At 48.6% G+C, this 22,621-nt stretch overlaps 1 protein-coding gene across 1 annotated transcript in view; it reads left to right on the plus strand.

Moving 5' to 3' along the window:
* Positions 1–2,456: 2,456 nt before the first annotated feature.
* The window catches only part of CLSTN1 (calsyntenin 1), a 30,711-nt gene continuing 10,546 nt past the window's right edge, over positions 2,457–22,621 (plus strand). The window contains exons 1-10 of the mRNA XM_006766805.2: positions 2,457–2,604; positions 3,454–3,561; positions 7,243–7,365; positions 13,709–13,738; positions 14,884–15,082; positions 16,974–17,182; positions 18,380–18,529; positions 18,629–18,814; positions 20,726–20,974; positions 21,402–21,523. Of these exons, the coding sequence (XP_006766868.1) occupies positions 2,457–2,604; positions 3,454–3,561; positions 7,243–7,365; positions 13,709–13,738; positions 14,884–15,082; positions 16,974–17,182; positions 18,380–18,529; positions 18,629–18,814; positions 20,726–20,974; positions 21,402–21,523 (1,524 nt within the window). The remainder of the gene's footprint in view (positions 2,605–3,453; positions 3,562–7,242; positions 7,366–13,708; positions 13,739–14,883; positions 15,083–16,973; positions 17,183–18,379; positions 18,530–18,628; positions 18,815–20,725; positions 20,975–21,401; positions 21,524–22,621) is intronic.

The following is a 22,621-nucleotide window of genomic DNA, read 5'->3' on the forward strand; positions in this document are numbered from 1 at the left end:
AAATCACTGGGAAACTATCCTCGGGTGAGGATTAAAAATAGGTAAATACAATACCCCCTCAGGAGACCCCTTTGCAAGATGTCCTTGGGAGGTCTCCATTGTGCTGCTGGTGGTCCCCAGGGCTGGTCTCAGTTACTCCCAGCTCTCTCCTCCAGGCACACCCTGCCCACCCTGGTGATTTGGGTGGGGCCATGGGACCAGTTCTGGCCCACGAGTTAGGAGCAAAAGTGAGTTGTATTTCGTCTGTGTAGATGGGTCAGCTCCCACTAGGCACCCCTCCAGAGTGCTCAGTCCTCCCCTGGCAATGGCAGGGCCACGTCTGCGATGGAGGCCTCAGGTCTTACTGGCTCTGCTGACGGTCCGAGTTCCCACCGAGTGAGTTCCCGTTGCCAGTTTTTCCCACACCCCACACCCCGGTGATTATGGCCACATCGATCCAGGCTGTGACGGCGTCGGTACGTTTGTGTTCTCTGGCAGATCGGGCCTTGCTTCCCCAGGCTCAGCACCTTGCAGTGCACTTACGCCTCGCAGACGGTCCTGGGGAAAGACTTGGGAGGGTTTTAGTGTCTGCGCAGACTTCAAGTCCATGGTGACGTGAAGCCAAAAGGACCTTTGATGTCAAGCTGGTTTTCAAGGATCAGAGATGGTCTGATCTAAATATGAATATGGGACAATGCTTAGAGAGTCCATAAGAATGGATGCCTTTTTATATTTTTATTTTGGAACTATCTGAATAATTTATGAATTTTAAAATGTTTTCTGAGGAAAATATAATCAGTTGGAGATTTTATATTTATATCATTAAAGACACTTTTCTATGCATATTGCCTTTAACAAGGGGTCAGCTAACACATTATATTCCACTCCTTAGTGAGTCAGGAGCTAGATTTTTAAATCAAAGCCTGGCAATTTGCAGCATGCACTCAAAGGCACCTGCCGCCACCTAGTGGCGGTGTCTCCTAATTGTATATTCTTTTGATGGACCAAGGTTAAATGTTGAATCTGCAAACAAAACATGTAACATTATCTAATATTTACTGGTGAATTGCCTACAGTCTCTTAAAACATATAGTTTTCGCATGACCGGTGTGGCTCAGTGGTTGAGCGTGGACCTATGAACCAGGAGGTCACGGTTTGGTTCCTGGTTAGGGGCACATTGTGGGGCGTGTAGGAGGCAGCCGATCAGTGATTCTCTCTCATCATTGATGTTTCTATCTCTCTCTTCTCCATTCCTCTCTGAAGTTAATTAAAAATGTTTTTTAAAAACACATATTTGTCATTATTTATTATGATGTCGTTACTGGGTCAATACGACTAGATGTCCTGTAATGAGAAGTGGCACGTAGCCAATGTTTTGGGGAAGAGTGGGTTTCTCTTCATCAATGAATTTATCAGCCGGGAGCTCTGGTGCACGGTTGATGTTGGGGCTGCCACACACGGGCTTTGCAGCCACCTTGCCGGGGATCTGTGACTTGCGTGGCCTGGACAGGGAGCCAACCTCTCTTTTGCCCACAGAGTTGGGATATACTGGGAAGGTGTAAGTTTTTATATTTAAAGTTAACCCTGAAGTTGACTGTTGTATTCTTTTCACTTTGGTTTTTAAATCAGTGACAATTTTATAACCACAGAAGCTAGCCAGGTCTTAAGAGTAACCGTGCACACCCCAGATACAGCCCACATTTACAGACAGGCTGATCGCCAGCCTTGCCATTCCCAGATGTTAATTAGTATTATGCTATTCAAAATGTCATTGGCTTTTTTATGATGTAGAATGTGAAGCCATGAATCAGGAGAAGACTTTGAGCACCGGCGACCTGTTCCTCGCCTGCTGGCTGCTAGTCTCTCCGCGTTATCTGTGGGCTCCTTTTGGATGATTACAGAAACATCAGTCACTTGTCTCCATAAATATTTTATAATGCCAATTGAACGTGATGAAATATTAAAAATATCATTTATTAAATATTTAAAAGTTCAGTCTTTGAAACTGGCCAGCTCTCTTCATTCTACTTCCAGCCTAAAGGAGCAATTTAGAAAATCTGAATGATAAAATTAGAATACTGGGAAAAATAAGAGAATTAGGAATATCACTATAAAATTATTTTTTTTGCCTTGAACCATTAGTAATTTTCAGCTGCAGGTTTATCATTTAGGGTAGCAGAAATACACATTTTATGCTACTACCTTTTAATACTTTCTGCTATTTTAGATTTTCTGCACTTTGCCTAGTATTTTTACCTCCTTACTGGGTTAGAAAAATTCACTTAAAGTCTAAGGAGTTTTACGGACTCACATATTGGAATAATCTTCAGTTTCATTTGCTTTGCTTATAATCCTATATAATAAAGAGCTAATATGCAAATAGTCATCATGCCCTCACGCCGTAATGGCTCAGACACTCAACACTGGGGAGAGAGGAATGGGGACCAGCCAGGCACAAATGAGCGCGCAAGAAAGGAATGGAGATCAGCCAGGCTATGGCCCGGGAGAGGGACCAGCCACCTGCTCCACGGTCCCGGGCGCCTGCGGCTGCGGCCAAGGCAAAGCGGCGCGCCCACAGTCCTCTGCGGCTGCGGCCGGCCCTGGCAAAGCCGGCCCAGGTCCTGGGTGCCTGCAGCTGACCGTAGGAGGAAAGCCTGGGTCCCGGGTGTGGGGGTGAGGCAGAGGCGGTTAGGGCGATCAGGCATGCAGGCAGGTGAATCCTGGAGGGGAGGACAGTTAGGGGAGACCATGCTGGCAGCAGAGGGAAGTTAGGGGTGACTGGGCCAGCAGGGAAGGGCAGTTGGGGGCAATCAGGCCTGCAGGGGAGGGCAGTTGGGGGTTACCAGTCCTGTAGGGGAGGGCAGTTGGGGGCCATCAAGCCAGCAGGGGAGGGCAGTTGTGGGAGAGATCAGGCCTGCAGAGGCAGAGGGTTAGGGGCCATCAGGCCAGCAGGGGAGCAGTTAGGGGCGATCAGGAAGGCAGGCAGGCGAGCAGTTAGGAGCCACTGGTCCAGGATTGCGAGAGGCAGACATCCCCCAAGAGGTCCCGGATTGGAGAGGGCGCAGACCCCCCCCCCCTCCTGTGCACAAATTTTGTGCACCGGGCCTCTAGTTTTATTAAAACTTGAAATATGAAAACAAATTGGAATTTACTATTGCTCTTAATGGTACATTACTAATAGTAAGTTGAATTAATAGCTTCTGTGTTTTGAAGGATTGCGAGAGGCAGACATCCCCCAAGAGGTCCCGGATTGGAGAGGGCGCAGACCCCCCCCCCCTCCTGTGCACAAATTTTGTGCACCGGGCCTCTAGTTTTATTAAAACTTGAAATATGAAAACAAATTGGAATTTACTATTGCTCTTAATGGTACATTACTAATAGTAAGTTGAATTAATAGCTTCTGTGTTTTGAAAGGAGAAATCAGTGACAAACTGGAGGTTCTTCACAATGGCTTTTTACCTGTCACACCTGTAGCCCAGGCAGCCGTCAGCCTGCGCCACAGCAGGTTACAGCGCAGGTTTCACGAGCTGTCTGGAGAAGTGGGAGATCCAGCCGTTAGGAAAAGCTCCCGCCGGCTGCAGAGTGAGGCTGTTTCCTGTGTGCAGAGGACCCTCCCGGAGCGAGGGCTGCCTCAGACTCGGCCTGCACAGCGTCCCCCCAGTGAGCGCGGCGCCCTCGGGGTGCTGCTGAAGGAGAAGGGCAGGTGCACCAGAACTGAATTCTTCTCTCCCAAGGCTCCTGGCCAGGGCAGCTTTTGTGTGGGGAGAGCTTTTCCAGAGGCTCCTTAAATCTCGGCCTTTCTGATCTGGGTTTGGTATCCTAGTCAGTCCCTCCATAATCTAAGCACAGCTCACCTTTCCGGACAGGTCCCTGGTTGCACGTGGATCGCTAGGTTCTCTCCTCTTCTTTGCTTAGACTGTCCACCTGCCAGAAACAAAAAGTAACACCTTTCAATGTTCACAACACCAAGACATAGCTGCTTTTCCATCTCAGCACCAAAACTACTTCTCTAGGAGAGAATTTCAAACCAGGACACTGACTAAAATTTTAAAAAATACATATTTTTATTGATTTCAGAGAGGTAGGGAGAGGGAGAGAGAGATAGAAACCTCAATGATGAGAGAGAATCATGGATCAGCTGCCTCCTGTACGCCCCACACGGGATCGAGCCTGCAACCCGGGCATGTGCCCTGACCGGGAATCGAAACGTGACCTCCTGGTTCATAGGCCGACCGTGCCGGCTGGGCCAGGACATTGATTTTATTTGTACTATATACAAGGTTCCTGACACACTCATTCATTGGCCCGATACTTCCCGATGATGAGATGCTAGTTAGCAAACAGCAGAAGGCCAGCCACTCCCAGAATCTGTTTTTGTCCATGTCTGAGTGGAGGAGGAGAAGGTAATGACACAGCAGCACCTTGTGGCATCACCTGTGTCTGACACTGTCAGCCTGTCATGTGTGACGGGTTTGATCACACTGCAACCTGTGAGGTGGGTACTATTCCTGTCCTCAGTTTACAGTTGAGGAAACAGGCCCACGGAGGCAGCCAGGTAACTGCCCCAAGGTCCCAGGCTGGCCCCGCTGCCCTCGCTGTGCCCACGGTGGCGAAGAGCAGCAGCAGAGAAGGAGAACGGTGGGGCCAGAGCAGTGGGTGCTGGTGGGGCTGGACGAGGGAGCATTTGACCAGAGACCTGAAGTGAGGTGACGAGCCCTGAGACTCTGGCCGGGGACTGGAGAGGTCAAAGCTATTTTAATATCAAGACATTGACTTGCCTTCCCTCATCCTCACGAGAGCTCGGAGGCTGCCTGGTGAGTGTGGCACGGCCGCAGGAGGCACGATGGGGACCAGCTGGTCCTGTGAAGCTGGACAGTGAGCGAAAACTCACAGGATGGAAGTGGTGCCGCTTTTCTTAGCGAGCTTTGTTTTTAAAAATGCAGTTTTTATGAAAATGGTACTTACGCTAACTTATAATGGGTTTTTTTAATGCATTAATAAATATTAAAACTTATTTTGGTTTTAATTTCCAATACAGTGAATTCTGATAGGTAGGTAGGTAGATAAATTAGATAGGTAGGTAGATCCCACATAAACAAATGCTGTGAGGACCTTTTTGGTGTGGCCGGTTCTCAGTGCACAACTTTGAGGATACTGTTTAGATCAGATCTGTCAGGAGGGCAAGAATGCGCTTGGTCATTTGGCTCTTGTAATAAGTCCCGGTGAGAAGCAGAGGTGACGAGAAGCAGCTGCGTCTGCATTTTGTGTGCGCAGTTTTAAATGCCGTAAAATGTAGAACGGATTTTCCCGTCGTAACCATTTTAAGTGTACAGTTCAGTCGTGTTAAGTATACTCATTCATATTGTTGTGCAGCCTGTTCCAGAACTCTTCTCATCTCGCAAAACTGCAACTCTGTACCCATTAGACTGATCCTGTGGGACTACAGTGACCTTGAAAGTGAAGCAGAGGTTTGCTGTGGGCTGGATGTGGTGTGCATGAATGTTTGATGGATGCGTCATTCCTTGCAGAGCTGGTAGCTTGTTTCCCCTCCCACACGCTGGTCGTGCACCACGCTGGAGGGGCTGCAGGTGAGACCCAGGTGCTTCTCACCGTCTCGCTCTCCTGTTGCTCCGTAAGGGTCATCACCCGCAGCAGGAAAGCAGCATCCCCTTATGGGATGTTGTATTCGACATGGTTAAACATTTAAATTTAATTTCAGATGCTTCTGGATTGATGTGCACTCACGGGAAAGGCACTGGTAGTTCATTCAACAAATAGGCACTACCTATCCTAGCTAATAAAAGAATAATATGTAAATTAACTGTCATTCCACTACAAAGATGGTGGCGCCCATAGTGGCTGGGGTGGGACACTGGAGGCATCGCCCCGGCAACTCGAGCCCAGCATTTGTGCCCCGGCCACACAGAGGGAGGGGAGGGACGGGGCCTCAGGCCGGAGGCCAGGATGAGGGATGCTGGCATTGTTGCAGGCCAGGGTGAGGGACCGTCCCCCCCACACACACATATTTTGTGCACTGGGCCTCCAGTTGGTCATAAAGTTCCATACCCTTCCTTTTAATCAGCTCAGCTAAATTGAGGAGTTCTATGCTTAATCGTATCCTGAGATGTGATACGTTACACCTGAGATATAAGGAGAGCTTGTAACACTCAAGGTGAAAGTAGAAAGACAATGAAAGAGTTCCAGCTGTGAGGTGGAGCCCAAAATGCGCTGGTGGAGCGAGCGCTCAGGGAGGAAGTGATGGCCGTGACCTGGACAAAGCCAGGCCCAGGCAAAACGGGGGATCAGAACTAAAAACTGATGGAACCAGGTAAGCGCCTGCCAGACAGCACAGTTCTCCCTTAAAAACAAAAGTAGCAGTTACAGTGCAGCCTTCTCTTCCAGTTATGGCACCAGCCCTCTCGGGAGGGGGCGGGGCTGGCTTACAAACTAGGAAATGAGATTGAGAGGTTATTCAAGGCCACCCAGAGGTCAGTTACACCTGCTCTAGGTCACTCGGTAAAGACAGAGGACGCTGGAATCTGACCCCACGTCAGCCTGACTCCAAAGAGGGTTATTTATTCTTAAACGGTTTTCAGTTAACTATTTCAGGAATTTATTTTAATACCTCAGATTTGTAATTTTATATTCATAAGTCTTGTCTATTTTGTGTCTTTGTAATGCTAATTTTAAATAGGTACTATTGTATTGTCATAAAGAAATACCACTTTTCTTTGTCACTATTCTGTGATAGGCCCAAAACACTTTGAGTTTGTCTACTGGCCATCAGTCTTTCTTCTTTAATTTGAAGAGCAGAATCTAGTTTCTTCCTGGACTCATATAGTTTCTCCATTACTCACTCTGGAATTTAGGATTTCATGATATTTGGGTCTTGATACCAAACTCTGCAACAAAAAAATGCAAGTGTTGCCTTCTAGATCAGTGAGTCGTATTGTGCAGACATAATAGATGTGCCTTTGAAAGCAGTTGAGTTTAAAATACTCATTCCAGCCCTGGCCGGTGTGGCTCAGTGGGTTGGGTGTTGTCCTGCGCACCAAAAGGTTGCGGCTCCATTCCTGGTCAGGGCACATGCCGGCTGTGGGCTCGATCCCCAGTAGGGGGCGTGCAGGAGGAAGCCAGTCCCCACCTCCCCCTCATGTCACTGTTTCTCCTGCTTCCTCCCTCTCTCAAAATCAATTTAAAAAATCTTTTCAAAAAAAGTGATGGTGTTCTAACCTTCCTGCTTCCTTTCCTTTTTAAACACAGCTAACAAGCACAAGCCCTGGCTCGAGCCCACCTATCACGGCATAGTGACCGAAAACGACAACGCGGTGCTCCTCGACCCCCCGCTGATCGCCCTGGACAAGGACGCCCCTCTGCGCTTCGCAGGTAGGAGCACGATTTTGTTCGCTCTTGATGCACCGGGACTGGGGGCGATGCACTGGGAACGTTTCTCACCCTTTCTTAAAGTGTCCAATGGCCGAGGGTGGTTTGTGGCTCCCGGGCACCATCCTTTTTCCTGTTCCTTTAAAAAGTTGGGGCACCTGACCAAAAAGCCTGTACATGTGGTTGAAAAGCACAGTATTACATCGCATTATTCTAGTCCTTGTCTTGATGTCATCAGACAGATAACACCTAGGCCAGTGTGTCTCAAAAAATCGTGCACACAGCACACCTGAGGGTCGTGTTAAAATGCAGATTTGGATCCTCGGTTTCAGTTACCCGAAAAGACTTATTCGAAAATGTCAGGCAATCTTTGTAGAGGAATCCTGTGGCTCAGATTTTACTTTCAGTAAATTTTTAAAGTGGAGGCATTCCATAGGCTGTAACCTGACCACAGCGGCAGGTCTGGGATCGCTTGGAGACTGGCTGCTTTGCTGACATGTAATAGCACTTTGCACTTCGGAGCGTTTCTTGCTTGAGCCGCGTGACCATAGTAACTTCCCCGACTGACGTGAATTGTGCCGCGTCACCCTCGCCTTGCCTCAGGGTCACAGTGAATTTTAGGAGAATAGTTGTTGCGTGGCATTTTTTTCCAGGTCCAAATTTCTCCTGTTAGTGTGTGCTGTTTGCCTGGGCACCAGTAAGAAGGATTCAGTTACCTTGTATAGGTCAGGGGGTACATTAACGTATTTCACAGTGTGTACATTGAGGAAAGTGGATGTGTTTCTGAAGAGCTATTTAAACCAGTGGTCGCCAACCAGTGGTCCACGGACCACTGGTGGTCTGTGAGGTCCGAAAGGTTGGCGACCGCTGATTTAAACAATAAATTTGTTCTTCATTCCCTCCAAGTGCCACAGCCCATGTTCAGGAAAGTAAGCTGAGAACCAGCTGTGCTGTGTCCGCAGTGGACACAGACCTTCCAGTAGTGTTGCTTGTTGATTGGTTTTTAGAGAGAAATCCGATAGGATGGACAGGAGAGGACGCGCTCAGTGCCGTGAATCCACACACAGAGCTTGTGCAGCAGCTGAGATGATTTTCGCCTGCTCCTTCCCCCGGATTTGTCATCATTTTTAGCATATCACATCGGTGTGCTCTGGAACGAATAGATTTTGAGTGTTTGTGTGTATATACTTGTACACGCAGCCCCTGCAGCCACATTTAGTTATTGCACATGCTCCTCTGTGTGAGAGTGACGGTCAGTGCAGTGTGAATAACTTGAGTAGGATTATCTCGTTTATGCTTTTGAGCAGACTTACACATTCCTGGCTTTCCCTGCATCCTAAGAAGTGATTGGGCCTCTTACTCTGCAGTGCCAGCTGTATACGGCCCTAGACCAGCGACTGGCACTAGTTGACACTCCATAAATATTGGAGGAGGAATGACTGAGTTTGCCCAAGATCACAGCTCATAAGTGATAGAGTCGCCTTCCCGCCAGGGGGTCCGACTCCAGCCTCCATTCGTAGGTTCACTGTGGGCTCTCACACGTTCTCTGTAGAACATTGTAAACATCCTGGTTCGCAGTCCTACCCCATCAGGAACGAGCGGGTAACCACCAGAGATTGCTTGTCTGTCAGACTTCTGAAGTCAGTCCATGGCTGATGTTGGCAGCTTAGTCACCAGAGTGCGTCGTAAGTTGTCCCTCATCAGACCTTCGTATTGAATGCAGGGTCTTGCCCAGATTGTTTTCTTGGGGTGAAATAGGAGAGTAAAATCTTGGTATTTGTCAAGTAGTTTAGGAAATTAAAATAAGTTTCTTATTCAACCCCTTTTCCTTAATGTACTAAAAGCCTGAGTAGAGGCGGGTAAGAAATTGTGTTGCCCGTTTTGTGTACCTGATGGGGAGCTTGAGCCCCTTACGCAGTCCACGTGGTTGCCTTTCTGACAGTTGTCCCCTCTTCACTGCCCATGTCAGAGCTGAGTGCCCCGTCTTGTCGCCCCCCTTTTCAGGCTCTTCCTTTTAGTAGGTGGTTTCACCCTAGCACCTTTTCCTGTTTTCCCGCCGAGTAGAGTTTGCAAGGTTAGGCAAACAGTTGCGATAGAAATAGAATCCAAAAGAAATTTCAGGGCAAGAATGGGGATTTTACTTTTGTTGTTAGAACCAACTCAGGTGTGTGATCCTTTCCTCCGTATTCTTTATACTTTATGTGACTCGTTATACTTTATGCGAGGATGGCGATGGGGCCGACTCCTGCACTGCACCTCGCCCCCCAGCACTGCCTTTTTAACTGTGGCAGGCGATGGGCGGGCGTTGTGTTTGCAGCAATGAGTTGGACATATTTGGTGAAGCCCCATGAAATTGCCATTTTTATATGTCGAAACTATCACAGTACTTGAAAAAAATGGAAATCTGAAATATGCTGTGGGTGAGCCTAAATACTCCAAGGCAGTAATTCATTGAGGAGCGGATTTAAGTAAGTATCTGGATGTTAGAATGGGAACTTAAACAGTTACTGACTAGCGGAGACTCATTTTGGATGCAGTTGCCTCCAGGAAAGGCTGGTATCAATAATCATTATATATTAAGTATTTATGCCAGGTCCTTGTAGAATAAAAGAAGCATAAAAGTTGGCCCTTCTTCTCAGAGCACTGATGATTTAGGTCCCAGAAAGGAGCCTGGACCAGTCACCAGAAATAAGCAGCAGCCTGGTGCCCAGCTGGAGAGTGTGGGCGCCAAGGCGGGTGGACAGGAGGGCAGGGGAGGAGGGTCGGGTTAGCAGGGATGTTGTAGTGGATGCTGCTCAGCGGGTGTCCCTTTTCCAGGGCCAGATCGGTGGGTGTTCAGTCCGTTACCCGCCTTCCCAGCCAAGTGCATGCACAGCCCAGGCGAGGCTGCCAGGTGCTCCCTCCTTGGGAGCCGCAGATGCTGAGACCGGCTGAGGTTGCGTTCCCTCTGTCCAGGCCAGATTGCTCTGGGCCTGGTCAGGCCCCCATTCCCGGTCTCTCGAGCTGCCTTGGTTTCTGCTGTTTCCAGGTTCCTTTCTCTGGCTTGCAGCCAATTCCGTGAGTTCGTGACGGCTTTTCAGTGAAGCCCCTTTTGCCTGAGTCAGCTGGAATGGATTTCTGTTGCTGGCAACCAGCGAAACTAAGGTTGGAGCCGGCACTCAGGGCCTCCAGGAGGAGTGCAGCATAGGCAGGTGACCTGAGAGTTAGTGGGGGGACGATCTGGAGACACCCTCGCTCTCAGGGCAGAGAGTGCAGTTTGGGTTATACTCAGATTCGGAGGAAGACTCAGAAAGAATGCAAAGCCAGCCGTGGTTTCTCGGAGGGACGGACGAGGAAAGTGAGGCTGACGCTGTAAACAGGAACCCTGGACGTGACTTTGGATATCAAGCAGTCAAATCTGTACCCGTTGTTACACTTTTATGTTTTGCTTTTTAAAAATTCTGTGGTTAACTTTTTTTGTTGTTAATCCTCACTGGAGAATATTTTTTTATTGCTATTTAGAGAGAGTGGAAGGAAGGTAGGGAGAGAGAGAGAGAGAGAGAGAGACAGAGACAGAGACAGAGACAGAGACAGACAGAGACATCGATGAAAGAGACACATTGATTGGTTGTCTCCTGCACACACCCTGACCAGCGCTGGAGATTGAACCTGCAACCCGGGTACGCGAGCCCTTGATTGGGAATCAAACCCGAGATCCTTGGGTGTATGGTTTGATGCTCTAACAACTTAGCATACCGGCCAGGGTCCTTTTGACTGTTTGTTGTTGTTTTTAATATATCTTTATTGATTTCAGAGAGAAAGGGAGAGAGAGAGAGGGATAGAAACGTCAGTGATGAGAGAGAATCATTGATCGGCTGCCTCCTGCACACCCGCCACCGGGGATGGAATCCGCAACCCGGGCATGTGCCCTTGACTGGAATCAAACCCGGGACCTTTCAGTCCATAGGCTGATGCTCTATCCACTGAGCCAAACCAGCTAGGGCCCTTTTAACTGTTTTAGATGATCTTAGGGGAATGAGGGGAAGAGAGATGTGAAAGGTTTGGTCCATCCAAGGCGAATATAGCTGGAAAGGTTGTCGGGAAACCTGGTGGGGTAGGGTTTCAGGTGGACTTACCTAGCAGAGCAGGTGCACATGGTCTGAATTGAGTGGGAAAGGGCCGGACAGAAAGAGAATAGACTGATAGGTGATTCTGAGAGGCCTTGCTTGCAGAGGTTGAGCGAAGGTGAGTCTAGGAGAGAGGACCAAGAATGCAAAGGCGTGGAGATGCACCACGCTGTAACTCCGTGTAATCAGTGCCGGTAACTACACGGATGTAACTGTCCGGTTGTGTAAGTAACACAACTGTGCATCAGGGATGGAGGAGAAGGGTGCCCATGACCAGGAATGGAACCTATAACCCCTTCAGTGCGTGGGCCCAATACAGCTTTGCTTACAGACACAGAAATGTGAATGTCATATAATTTTCATATAATATTTTAAAAGAAACAATTGTTAGCACACAGGTTGTTCAACAGTGTGACACAGGTGGATCTGGCCCAAGGCCATGGGTTGCCTACCGCCTGGGGCAGCACATCCACATCCCTCGGCGTCTGCATTCTCCATTCGGCAGTTACTAGGCATGTGCAGCTGTGGAAATGCGACCAGTACGAGGAAGAACTGAATTTTAATATTTAATTTTAACATGAATTTTAATTCAGTTTGACACAGCCCCATGGGGCTGGGGCTTCGGCACAGGCATTGGCCAGCACAGATCTAGAGACACTGTGTGGATGCAGCAGGAACCACCAACAGAATTATCCCTTATAGCTCATTCATGAACAGCAGAAACCGGCGTTGTGGTACAGTGCCCACGGGAACCAGCTGGGAATAGTGAACACTGTTGGGGCCTGCTTTGTGCCAAGCTGCGTTCTGCGCACTGTACCTGGGTGTGCTCACTGGTTCCTTCTTACGCAGCAGTGAATGAATGCACCGCAGCTGGGTGTGCCCTCCCGGATGAATGGATCTTAGACCAGTGATGGCGAACCTTTTGAGCTCAGCGTGTCAGCATTTTGAAAAACCCTAACTTAACTCTGGTGCTGTGTCACACATAGAAATTTTTGATATTTGCAACCATAGTAAAACAAAGACTGATATTTTTGATATTTATTTTATATATTTAAATGCCATTTAACAAAGAAAAATCAACCAAAAAAATGAGTTCACTTGTCAGAGATGACACGCGTGTCATAGGTTCGCCATCACTGTCTTAGACCCTCAGGCTGAATGAGACGGCAGGCATTCTATACCATGTGATACCATTGTTCAAACCTCAAAAACAAGCAAAATGAAACAACATCATTCGGGAATGTACAAACATATGGTACAACAATTTTTAAAAGCAAGGGGATTCAGACTGTGATGCCTTTTGGGGAGAGCAGGTGCCCTGGGGAGGCCACAGTGAGTGGGGGGCAACGAGGCCCCTGACCTCGCCCCTGCAATGGTCCGGGGCAAGGTAAGCAGGATATATATGGGCCGCTGGACTAGTGTTTCCCTCAGTAAAGACCGTGGCCATTGTAGCATCACCACCGTTCATTTGAATTGGTTTCAGTTCCACTTAAGCATATGTTCCATTCAAAGGGGTGTTTATATTTGTTGCCTTAGTTGCATTAGAACAAGATTAGATTAGAAAACATTGTTATTTATTCAGCTCATAAACAAAGGATTGAACGTAAAAGCCATTGCTCCAACTGCTTGTTTCATTTAATCTAATGAACTGAATGTTGTCAGACTCCAACCACAGGAACTTACATTGAAAGGGAGAAGCTGGAAACTGGAAAGAACAAATAGGTGTGCGTCTAAACCAGCCGTGGGCAAACTACGGCCCGCGGGCCGGATCCGGCCCGTTTGAAATGAATAAAACTATTGAAACAAAAGACCGTACCCTTTTATGTAATGATGTTTACTTTGAATTTATATTAGTTCACACAAACACTCCATCCATGCTTTTGTTCCGGCCCTCCGGTCCAGTTTAAGAACCCACTGTGGCCCTCGAGTCAAAAAGTTTGCCCACCCCTGGAAACTGTTACGCTGTCTGACGCACCTGAGGGTGTTAGGAAGCTCTGGCTGTGCTATTTCATGGGTAATTAGTGCAATTTCAAAAATTACACAGGAGTTCCTGGTAAGTAGGATTCTAAGAGACACTTCGTTACTGAAGGTCCAGTTTAGCTATAGCAGTTCTACTGCGCTGATTGTTAAATTCTGTCAAGCTTTCTGTGTAATATGTGCATCTTTGACTTTTTTTCCTTATTGTTCCGTCTTCATTCTTTCCTGCATTACTGACATGGGTTTATCTTTTCTCCCTTCAGAGAGTTTTGAGGTGACAGTCACCAAAGAAGGTGATAAAGGGTTCTTTCTATCCCTCTTATGAATATTAACCCACTAACGTTGTTTATAAAATTGGGAATCAGCCCTTAAACAGAAGAAGCTATGATGCTTTTTTATTCCTTTTATCCTATTTTGTTTCTATTTTTAAATAAATTGATGGAAACTGTATGTAACCAAACCCTTGGTTAGAAATATCTGGAAATCAGACATCCATTTGAACTATATGGATAACACTGCACATTTTTTCCTAAATTGAACTTAAGAGATTCACTTCGTAACCATTTTCTATTGGTTGTAATTTTGGAAGAGGTCCGTCTTATTTTTGTGTGAAATACATTTTGTGAAGTTTTACTTGTACATTAGAACGTTTATATTTGTTCTCCCCTGGGCAAGAATGGAAACAGATTTTTAACTCCTGCTTAAGCTGGTAAGCCAACTTAGATGAATCTCAGTTCCCAGGCAGGCTCCCTTTTCAGGTCTGATAGGATATAGTCCGAAACAGGGCCAGTCTTGCAGGTCTCTCCCCATGGCGGGCACTGCATCGTACTGGTAGACGCTAGCTGTTGAAATGGATGCCTGAAAAGTTGGTATTTCTACCTTTCTCATTCCGTAGTTTGCTTTGATTCCCTAATTTTAGCCAGGCTCATTGCACAGGAAGACTTGTTTCTTCTGCCTTTTTTTTTTTACAGACCTTCTGTAATTATGGTGCTGAACCCGTATCTCACGCTTCTTCCTCTCTCAACACTTGACTGTGTGTTTTAGCCTTCTCTCTGGTCCAAACCAAAATAGCTGCCCAGCTGTCCCCTGCAGCCTGGGCAGTTTCTGGTGTTATCAGGCCTTGGCAGTCTGCTAATGAGACACTTTGCCCTGGAGCTGTCCTAAGTACTCCTGTGAAATGCCTGTCTGTATTTTCTCTCTCTTTTGTACTCCTGCATGAATGGATGCAAAGTTAAATGAGTTGCTTGGAAAGCCAGAACCTGCTTCTTTGTACTAAAGCCGAGAACTCACCCTGTCGCCAAGCACAGCGCCCTGCTTCCCCACAGACCCTCTCAACCCCTGGCTGCCGCGTGGTCATGGATTTTCTCTGGGGGAGGAGGGGTCTGGCTGCAGCCGGTTCGGTGGCAGCGATTCTAACCTCGCTGCTTTGACTCCCCAGGTGAGATTTGTGGATTTAAAATTCACGGGCAGAACGTGCCCTTTGACGCAGTGGTGGTGGATAAGTCCACGGGCGAGGGACTGATTCGCTCAAAAGAGAAACTAGACTGTGAGCTGCAGAAAGACTACACGTTCACCATCCAGGCCTACGACTGCGGGAGGGGGCCCGATGGCAGCGCCAACGCCAAGAAGTCTCACAAGTAAGTGGCCGGGCAGGGAGCGTGAGGACAGCCGCGACCATTACTGTCCTGCCCCAGGACTTCGGTGCTTTTGAAACAGAAGGGAGTTCCAGGCGCCCACCGGGACATAGCAGTTAGAGCAGAGACCCTTGTAGACGGCTCCAGCCAGGACCTGGACCATAGTCGTCGTAAATGAATGAATAACCTAGTAGAGAAACCAAGGCCCTACAGAGAAAATACGAAAGCCCACTCTTTGCCCTAGGAAGATGTTTGTAGGTATGTGTGTCTTTTGTCTGTAAGTTCTGAGGGCGTGAAATTCATTCGAGCTGAGGAGAGAAAGCCAGCTGGTGGGCTCTGCCCTGGGAGTGAGCATGGCCTTCCTGCCAGCCGAGGACCGCGCTCTAGTGGAGAGGGCTCTGGGCAAGACATGGAGTCAGACTCTTCCTGCCTGGCCCCTGTGGCTCAGTGGTTGAGTGTTCGACCCAGGAACGAAGAGGTCACAGTTCAATTCCCGGTCAAGGGCGTGCAGGAGGCAGCTGATCAGTGATGTTTCTATCGCTCTATCCCTATCTCTTCCGCTCTTTCTAAAAATCAGTAAAAACATATAAAAATACAAAATAAAAAAAGAACCTAGCCTTTCCTCTGCCACTCACCTGCCCTTGGCATTGGGCAGATTTGATTTTGTTGAGTCTCAGTTTCTCCTCGGGATATGGATTGAGGAAAGAGGGCACGTGGCTGAGGTGATGTCACATAACTGTTGTGAGGGTCAGCGTGGCGGGCGGGTGGCGTCAGGGTGGAGAGGGTCTTGGTGAATAATGCGGGTGCTGAGTGCAGAGCTTGTCTGGTTCAGAATGTGCCCTGATCCGAAGCCCTGAGGCCCGCAGTTCTCTGTCTGGGGAGCCTGCTCTGACGATGCCTTTGTTTTCTCATCCCCAAGTTGGGAGATGGAAGCTGGCAGCACGGGGTTCGCCAGGAAGGGCAACACTGAGGTCACCTTGAGGTCCCTCGTTTGCTAGATCAACGGCAGGTGGGGTCCCAACCACGGGTTACTAATGGTCTCTATTCCTTGGAAGCAGGACCAGCCTTGTTTTAATGCTCACCATATCCCATCTCCCATCTCTGTTTCTTAGCCCTTCTTCCTTTGGCTCTAGTTGTTTCTGAATTTTGAAAAAAAATATTTTTAACTTTGTGTTAACAGAGCTAACATATCTGGTATAGTTTATCTCCCTTTTACATGCTCTGTCCCACGTCGTGAAAGAAAATCCCAGTGTTACTGCCTTTTTTGTTTTTTAAATCCTCACCCGAGGGTATGTTTTTAATGATTTTTAGAGAGAGGAAGGGGCAGAAAGAGAGAAACATCAGTCGGTTGCCTCCTGTACTCACCCCGGCTGGGGATCAAACCCACAATGTTGGTATGTGTCCTGACCGGGAATCGAACCTGAAACCTTTTTGGTGTCTGGGACACTTGACCGCATGAGCCGCTGGCCAGACTGTGTTGTTGCCTTCTTACCGGGTGCCTTATTCCTAGACCTGGAAGGATCAACCCAAATTCCTGTTTTAACTTTTCTGGTATCTCCAGGTTAAACTAAAAACAATGAATAGTTTACTTTTTATCTTCATACTAGAGGCCTGATGCACAAAAATTCGTGCAAGAGTAGGCCTGCCTTCCTCCGGCTGCCGGCACCGGCTTCCCTCCTCCGGCACTCGGACCTGGCTTCCCTCCTCCGGCTGCCCACAGGCACCCAGGACCTGGAATGACACCCAGAAGACATCCAGTCTAATTAGCATATTACCCTTTTATTATTATAGATAAAATTGAATAAAATGTATCAGAGAAAGGAAATTTAAAAATAGGGCACAATTTGGGGGGATAATAAAACAAGCAAAGCCCACAGCTTTTCCCCTTTTCCAGAGCAACGGTCCACATTCAGGTGAACGACGTGAACGAATACGCACCTGTGTTCAAGGAGAAGTCCTACCAGGCGTCAGTCGTGGAGGGGAGGCGCTACGAGAGCATCCTGAGGGTGGAGGCTGTGGATGCAGACTGCTCCCCTCAGTTCAGCCAGATTTGCAGCTATGAAATTGTCACTCCAGACGTGCCATTCACGGTCGACAAAGATGGTGAGAACAGAGGGCAGCGTTCCTTGCCAGGGGGACGTCCCGGCAGACTGTCCCTCCTAAGTCGATCAGCTTCAAACCCAAACTTTGTACTTCAGTGAAACTCATAGACCGGAGAGTTAGTCCATTCGGGCAGCTAGAGCAAATGCCACAAACCAGGTGGCTTAAATGACAGACATGTATGTCTCACATTCTGGAGGCTGGGAAGTCCAGGATCAAGGAGCCATTCCATTCAGGGTCTCGTGGGGGCCTGCTTCCCGGCTTACAGATGCCACCTTCTTGCTGTCCTCACCTGGTGAGAGTAACAGGGCACTCTGGTCTCCTCTCTTCTCATAAGGACACTGATTCCAATATGAGGACTCCCCCCTCATTGCCTCACCTAAACCTAAGCTCCTCCCAAAGGCCCCACCTCATTCAGTCCATAGCAGAGACCTGCTGTGGGGTCTGCTTCCCAGTTAAGTTTTGACTCCGTCCCCTGAACGCCAGGTGTTCTCTGGCGGGGCCATTCCTTTTTCAGAGTCTAACAGAAGTCCCTGCCCAGCATGTGGCTGTTTGTATCTTCTCCCTTTTCAGTCAGCGTGCGTCTGAATAAGATGACCTTTCGTTGGGCCCAGTTTGCTGTTCTCCATTAGACCTGAATCTTCTGCCTCATCTTGAGGTGAAGGTTTATACTTCATTGCCAGACTCTCAGTAACTGAACAGATCGAGATCGGCTCATTCTGGAGTTTAACTTCTTTATGAGGTTATGGCTTCAGGATGATGCATGTCGCCATCGTTAACCCGCAGTCCAGATTCTCTGCTGAAATCACGGGCACGGCCAACACTTTGCAGACACCTGTATTCATGGTCAAAAGCTGGCTTCTCTCGGGTGGGTGGGGTAGGAAATCTCTCTCTCTCGCTAATAATGTAAGTCTGTAACAAGTATTTAATGCAGCTTTGGTCTGGTATTTAATATTTGAAGAATTTGAATCATTTTGTCTTTTATTCTCTTATATGAAAATCTTCAAGTAAATATAAAAACAAACAAAAGTCTGTAAGAAGGAATGGAGTTGAATTGCATGGGCTCCGAGATGGTTCAGTGTAGAGCTCGGGTGTCCCGTCGGTGCTTCCGGGGCTGGGACCTCGAGCGTTGTGTGTATCAGCAGGGACGTGGAGGGAGACCAGCCAGGTGTGGGCCCTCACTGTTTCTCGCCCTGGAAGGTCACATAAAGAACACAGAGAAGCTGAACTACGGGAAGGAGCACCAGTACAAGCTGACGGTCACAGCCTACGACTGCGGGAAGAAAAGGGCCACCGAGGACGTGTTGGTAAAGATCAGCATCAAGCCCTCCTGCACCCCCGGGTGGCAAGGTGAGCCCATTCTCGTCTCCGCGCTCACCCCGTTCTTAAAGTTTAGGCACGGAACCTAATGTGTGACCTTCCCCCCTCCCTCTACCCGGGCCGGTGCAGGATGGGACAGCAGGGTCGAGTATGAGCCTGGCACGGGCGCCCTGGCTCTCTTCCCAAATGCCCACCTGGAGACGTGTGACGAATCGGTGGCCTCGGTGCAGGTGACGGTGGAGCTGGAGACCAGCCACATAGGGAAAGGCTGTGACCGCGACACCTACTCTGAGAAGTCCCTTCACCGGCTCTGTGGTAAGGAGGCCTGCGGTCTGCAGTGAGGGCGAGAGGGACCCTACACGTGCATGTGTATGTGGGCGTGTGCGTGTGCGTGTGCGTGTGCGTGCGTGTGTGTGTTGCTTCATGATCATGAACCAAAACAGACTCTAACTTTCTGACACGGCTGCTGCTGCCTCACTGGCTAATTTCCCTACTGGGTGGGCTTCAGGGGGTACATGACCCCATGGAAATCTGTTCAAAACGTTATTTTATGTGCATTTTTAAGAACCACTGATTTGAAGACAGTATTTCTCTGCCATACATCGAAAATCATCAAAATAGAAATTACACATATGTGGAAGGAGTTTTAAATAAAACAGGGATGATTATTTAAGGACTGGAGAAAAAAACTACAGGTAATGCAGTAGTTTTTGGCAAACGTGAAGAAGAAAATCAAGACCAAAAGCACCCACATCTAACTTTGGTCTCCACGGACCATATACGCAGGCCTGGGGTGCAGAAGTATATCCACAGATCATATACCCAGGCCTGGGGTGCAGAAGTATATCCACAGATCATATACCCAGGCCTGGGGTGCAGAAGTATATCCACAGATCATATACCCAGATCTGGGGTGGAGAAGCCAGAGGCAGCAAGACTGGGGCCTGGCAGGAAGCTGGCTCCGACTCCACCGTCAGTTGCGGGAAGTTTTCTGGTTTATCTAAATGGGAGGCCTGGCTGCCTGTCATGGAAAATGCTGAGGAAGAAGGTTTACATGCCTGGTGAGATGATGCCAGTGACTTACATGGCCTCTTCCTATCAGAAGGGTCTAGTGTGTTTCAGGAGCTATTCAGCATCAGCTCTGCGGGGAGCATTTTCCGTCCTCTCTCTGTCCGGCTAACAGCAGCTAGATTTAAGCAGCAGTGTTCGTGACTAGCTGGAAATTGTTACATGGTGAATAAGCAAAAAGGGAAAGTGTATTGTCTGCTGGCGCATCCCAGTGATGAACATACTCAGGAGTTTTATGACTGAGTCTAAATATTCATAACCATGTACCTAATCTGTCAGTTGAGAGATCTGGAACGGGCTCTAATTTTAAAATGTATATTGAAACTACCTCCTCATAGTGCCAGTTTTTATGGTAGTAAATGAACACTTTCTCAGCAGGACAGTTCAAAGGTAGGAAGAATGGTAGGGGATTCCGTATCTGAGTGCTCACTGTGTGCCGGGGGTGGTATGGACCTGGTTCTTACGGAGGAATGCATGGAGGCGGAGGGAGGCTCTGCCGCCCGCCCAAGGACACACTTCTAGGAGGAGGCCGACTGGGATTTGGACTGAGGTCACTGTTACTCGAGAAACCAGGTTGTTCAGCCAGGTCACGCAGCTCCTGGGAATTGAGACGTGAGGACCAGGAGAACTTGCAAAATCTTCGGCAATTTTTTTTTTACTTGAGCTTGGCAATACATACAATTGTTGTAAAATTTTTCATGCTTTGTTTGCTTAGTAATTCCATTTCTAAGGGAATGATCATGGAGACACGCAAAGGTGTGCATCACGGGAAGGTTTATCCTAGGAAAACGTGGGACAACCTCAGTCCACCAGGGAGGTCAGGTCATTGAACTAGGGCACATCCGTGCGATGACTGGGAATGTGCGCGTGCACACAGGCCTCCATTTTTATAAAATGCACATACAGAGGACTGGAAGTGCTCATATGCAAATGTTAATTGTGGTTTACAGATTAATTTTTTTTCCTAGTTTTTAAAAAAATATCCACGCTTAGCACTTACAAATTTTGCTTGTCATAAAAACCCTTCCTTTTGAGAAAAATAAAGTGGATCTAACTACTGCATAGACCCTGAGACAAGGGCAGTGTGTCGGTGCCGGTTGGCAAGGCGGTGCCTTTTCAGCGCTCACCCCCAGCGAACCGAGCTCCTGTGCTTTTCAGGGGCTGCGTCCGGCACTGCCGAGCTGCTCCCTTCCCCGAGCGGCTCCCTGAACTGGACCGTGGGCCTCCCCACGGACAACGGCCACGACAGCGACCAGGTCTTCGAGTTCAACGGCACTCAGGCAGTCCGCATCCCGGATGGCGTCGTCTCCGTCAACCCCAAAGAGCCCTTCACGGTGTCCGTGTGGATGAGGCACGGGCCTTTCGGCCGCAGGAAGGAGACGATTCTCTGCAGCTCCGACAAAACAGGTGAACGTGCTGGGGGGCGCGTGCTCCGTGTCCCCGCGGGGGCTGCTGGGGGAACGGGCTCCGTGTCCCCGCGGGGGCTGCTGGGAGAGCGCGTGCTCCGTGTCCCCGCGGGGGCTGCTGGGGGCGCGGGCTCCGTGTCCCCGCGGGGGCTGCTGGGGGAGCGTGCTCCGTGTCCCACAGAGACTGCTGGACTCCTGCCCCCGAGGCTGGATGGTTACACCAGGGCGGCCTGTCCTAACACATCCCCGGGCATTTGGGCATTTGATAGTAAAAACCCAAGTGTATTTGTTTCTAACCCTGCCTTGGCCCAGCTGGGGAGTTCATTGATGCTGATAAAGCTGTGTCTTCAAAATCCATTAAAGAAATAGCTTTTATTTCTCCTTTGGGTCTTAAGTTGGCAATTTACCAGTCGCATTTCTCTCTGCAGATATGAACCGGCACCATTATTCCCTCTTTGTCCACGGCTGCCGGTTTATTTTCCTCCTCCGTCAGGATCCTTCAGGGGAGAAGAAGTACAAACCTGCAGAATTCCACTGGAAGCTCACTCAGGTGAGGGAACGGGAAACGCGCCGATTCTGCTGCGGCCGCCGGGCCGGGCTGGCTGCTTCCCGGCCGTGTCTACTTACAGTGTTACGATTTCTGTGTCTGTGGGTCAGATCAGCTCCTTTCCGCTGAAAGCCTAAGTTATTTTTACATGTATGTATTTTATACATAAAACATTAATATGCAAATTATACGTGTTAAATTTAAAAAACCATGTTATAAAGCAGCCCTTGCTAAAAAATTGGGGTTAAGATCCTTGCGTTTGTTTATTCATTACTTAAGGCTTTGCCTCCCAAAAGGTGCCACGGCGCCCAGGGCCTCAGCGGATTCAGGCGCCAAGGAACATTTAAAGTTTCCAAGGAACCAGCCATCTCCAGCCTTTCAGATGCCGCATGAACCACTAGCTTGAGGGAGTTGGCGGGTTTGCTGTCAGCTCATGTGACATTCCATTCGACAGAGTCATGCCTTTCCCAGCAGTTTCTGAGTGAGAAAGCAAGTGCAGTGGGACCTCGTCCTCGGACTTCATTTGTTCAGAGGCTGTCCAAGAAGCGATTTGTTCGAAAACCGAGCCGTTTTTTTCTTTTAGAAATAATACACATGGAATTAATCCGTTCCAGACCCCCAAAAGCAAAAACACATGAAAATATTCACGGCACAATTTCTTGAGATGTTAACAGCCCGAGGTTTAATGGCAAATTGACTCACACTCATGCATCTCTCCTCTGTCGCCTGAGAGATGTATGATTGATCATACAGGTATCAGCATGAAAGGGCTGTCGGGTCGAGAACTGAAGCCTTGTCCAACAGCTGAGACCTTTTTTCTGTGAACAACTTGGTTGAGAACTGAATTGCTCAAGAACCGAGAATTGACTACTTTCAGATGCACAGTTGGTCAGCGTGACCGTTGGCTAGCGTTTATCATGGTGTTAAAAATACATGCCTCGGCCCCCCGCCAGAGATCAGAAGTCTCTGGCTTTCTCCCCTGCTCCCCGTCAGGTCCGTGTGGTCCCCCTGTCCCCGAGGATTGCTGGGGATATTGTATGTTAAGTACAGCCTTACTCCCCTGATGCCCCGGACCCCGCAGCACCTGTACACCGTGGGGGG

Source organism: Myotis davidii, unplaced genomic scaffold (genome assembly GCF_000327345.1).
Source record: "Myotis davidii unplaced genomic scaffold, ASM32734v1 scaffold299, whole genome shotgun sequence".
Taxonomy (NCBI): Eukaryota; Metazoa; Chordata; class Mammalia; order Chiroptera; family Vespertilionidae; genus Myotis; species Myotis davidii.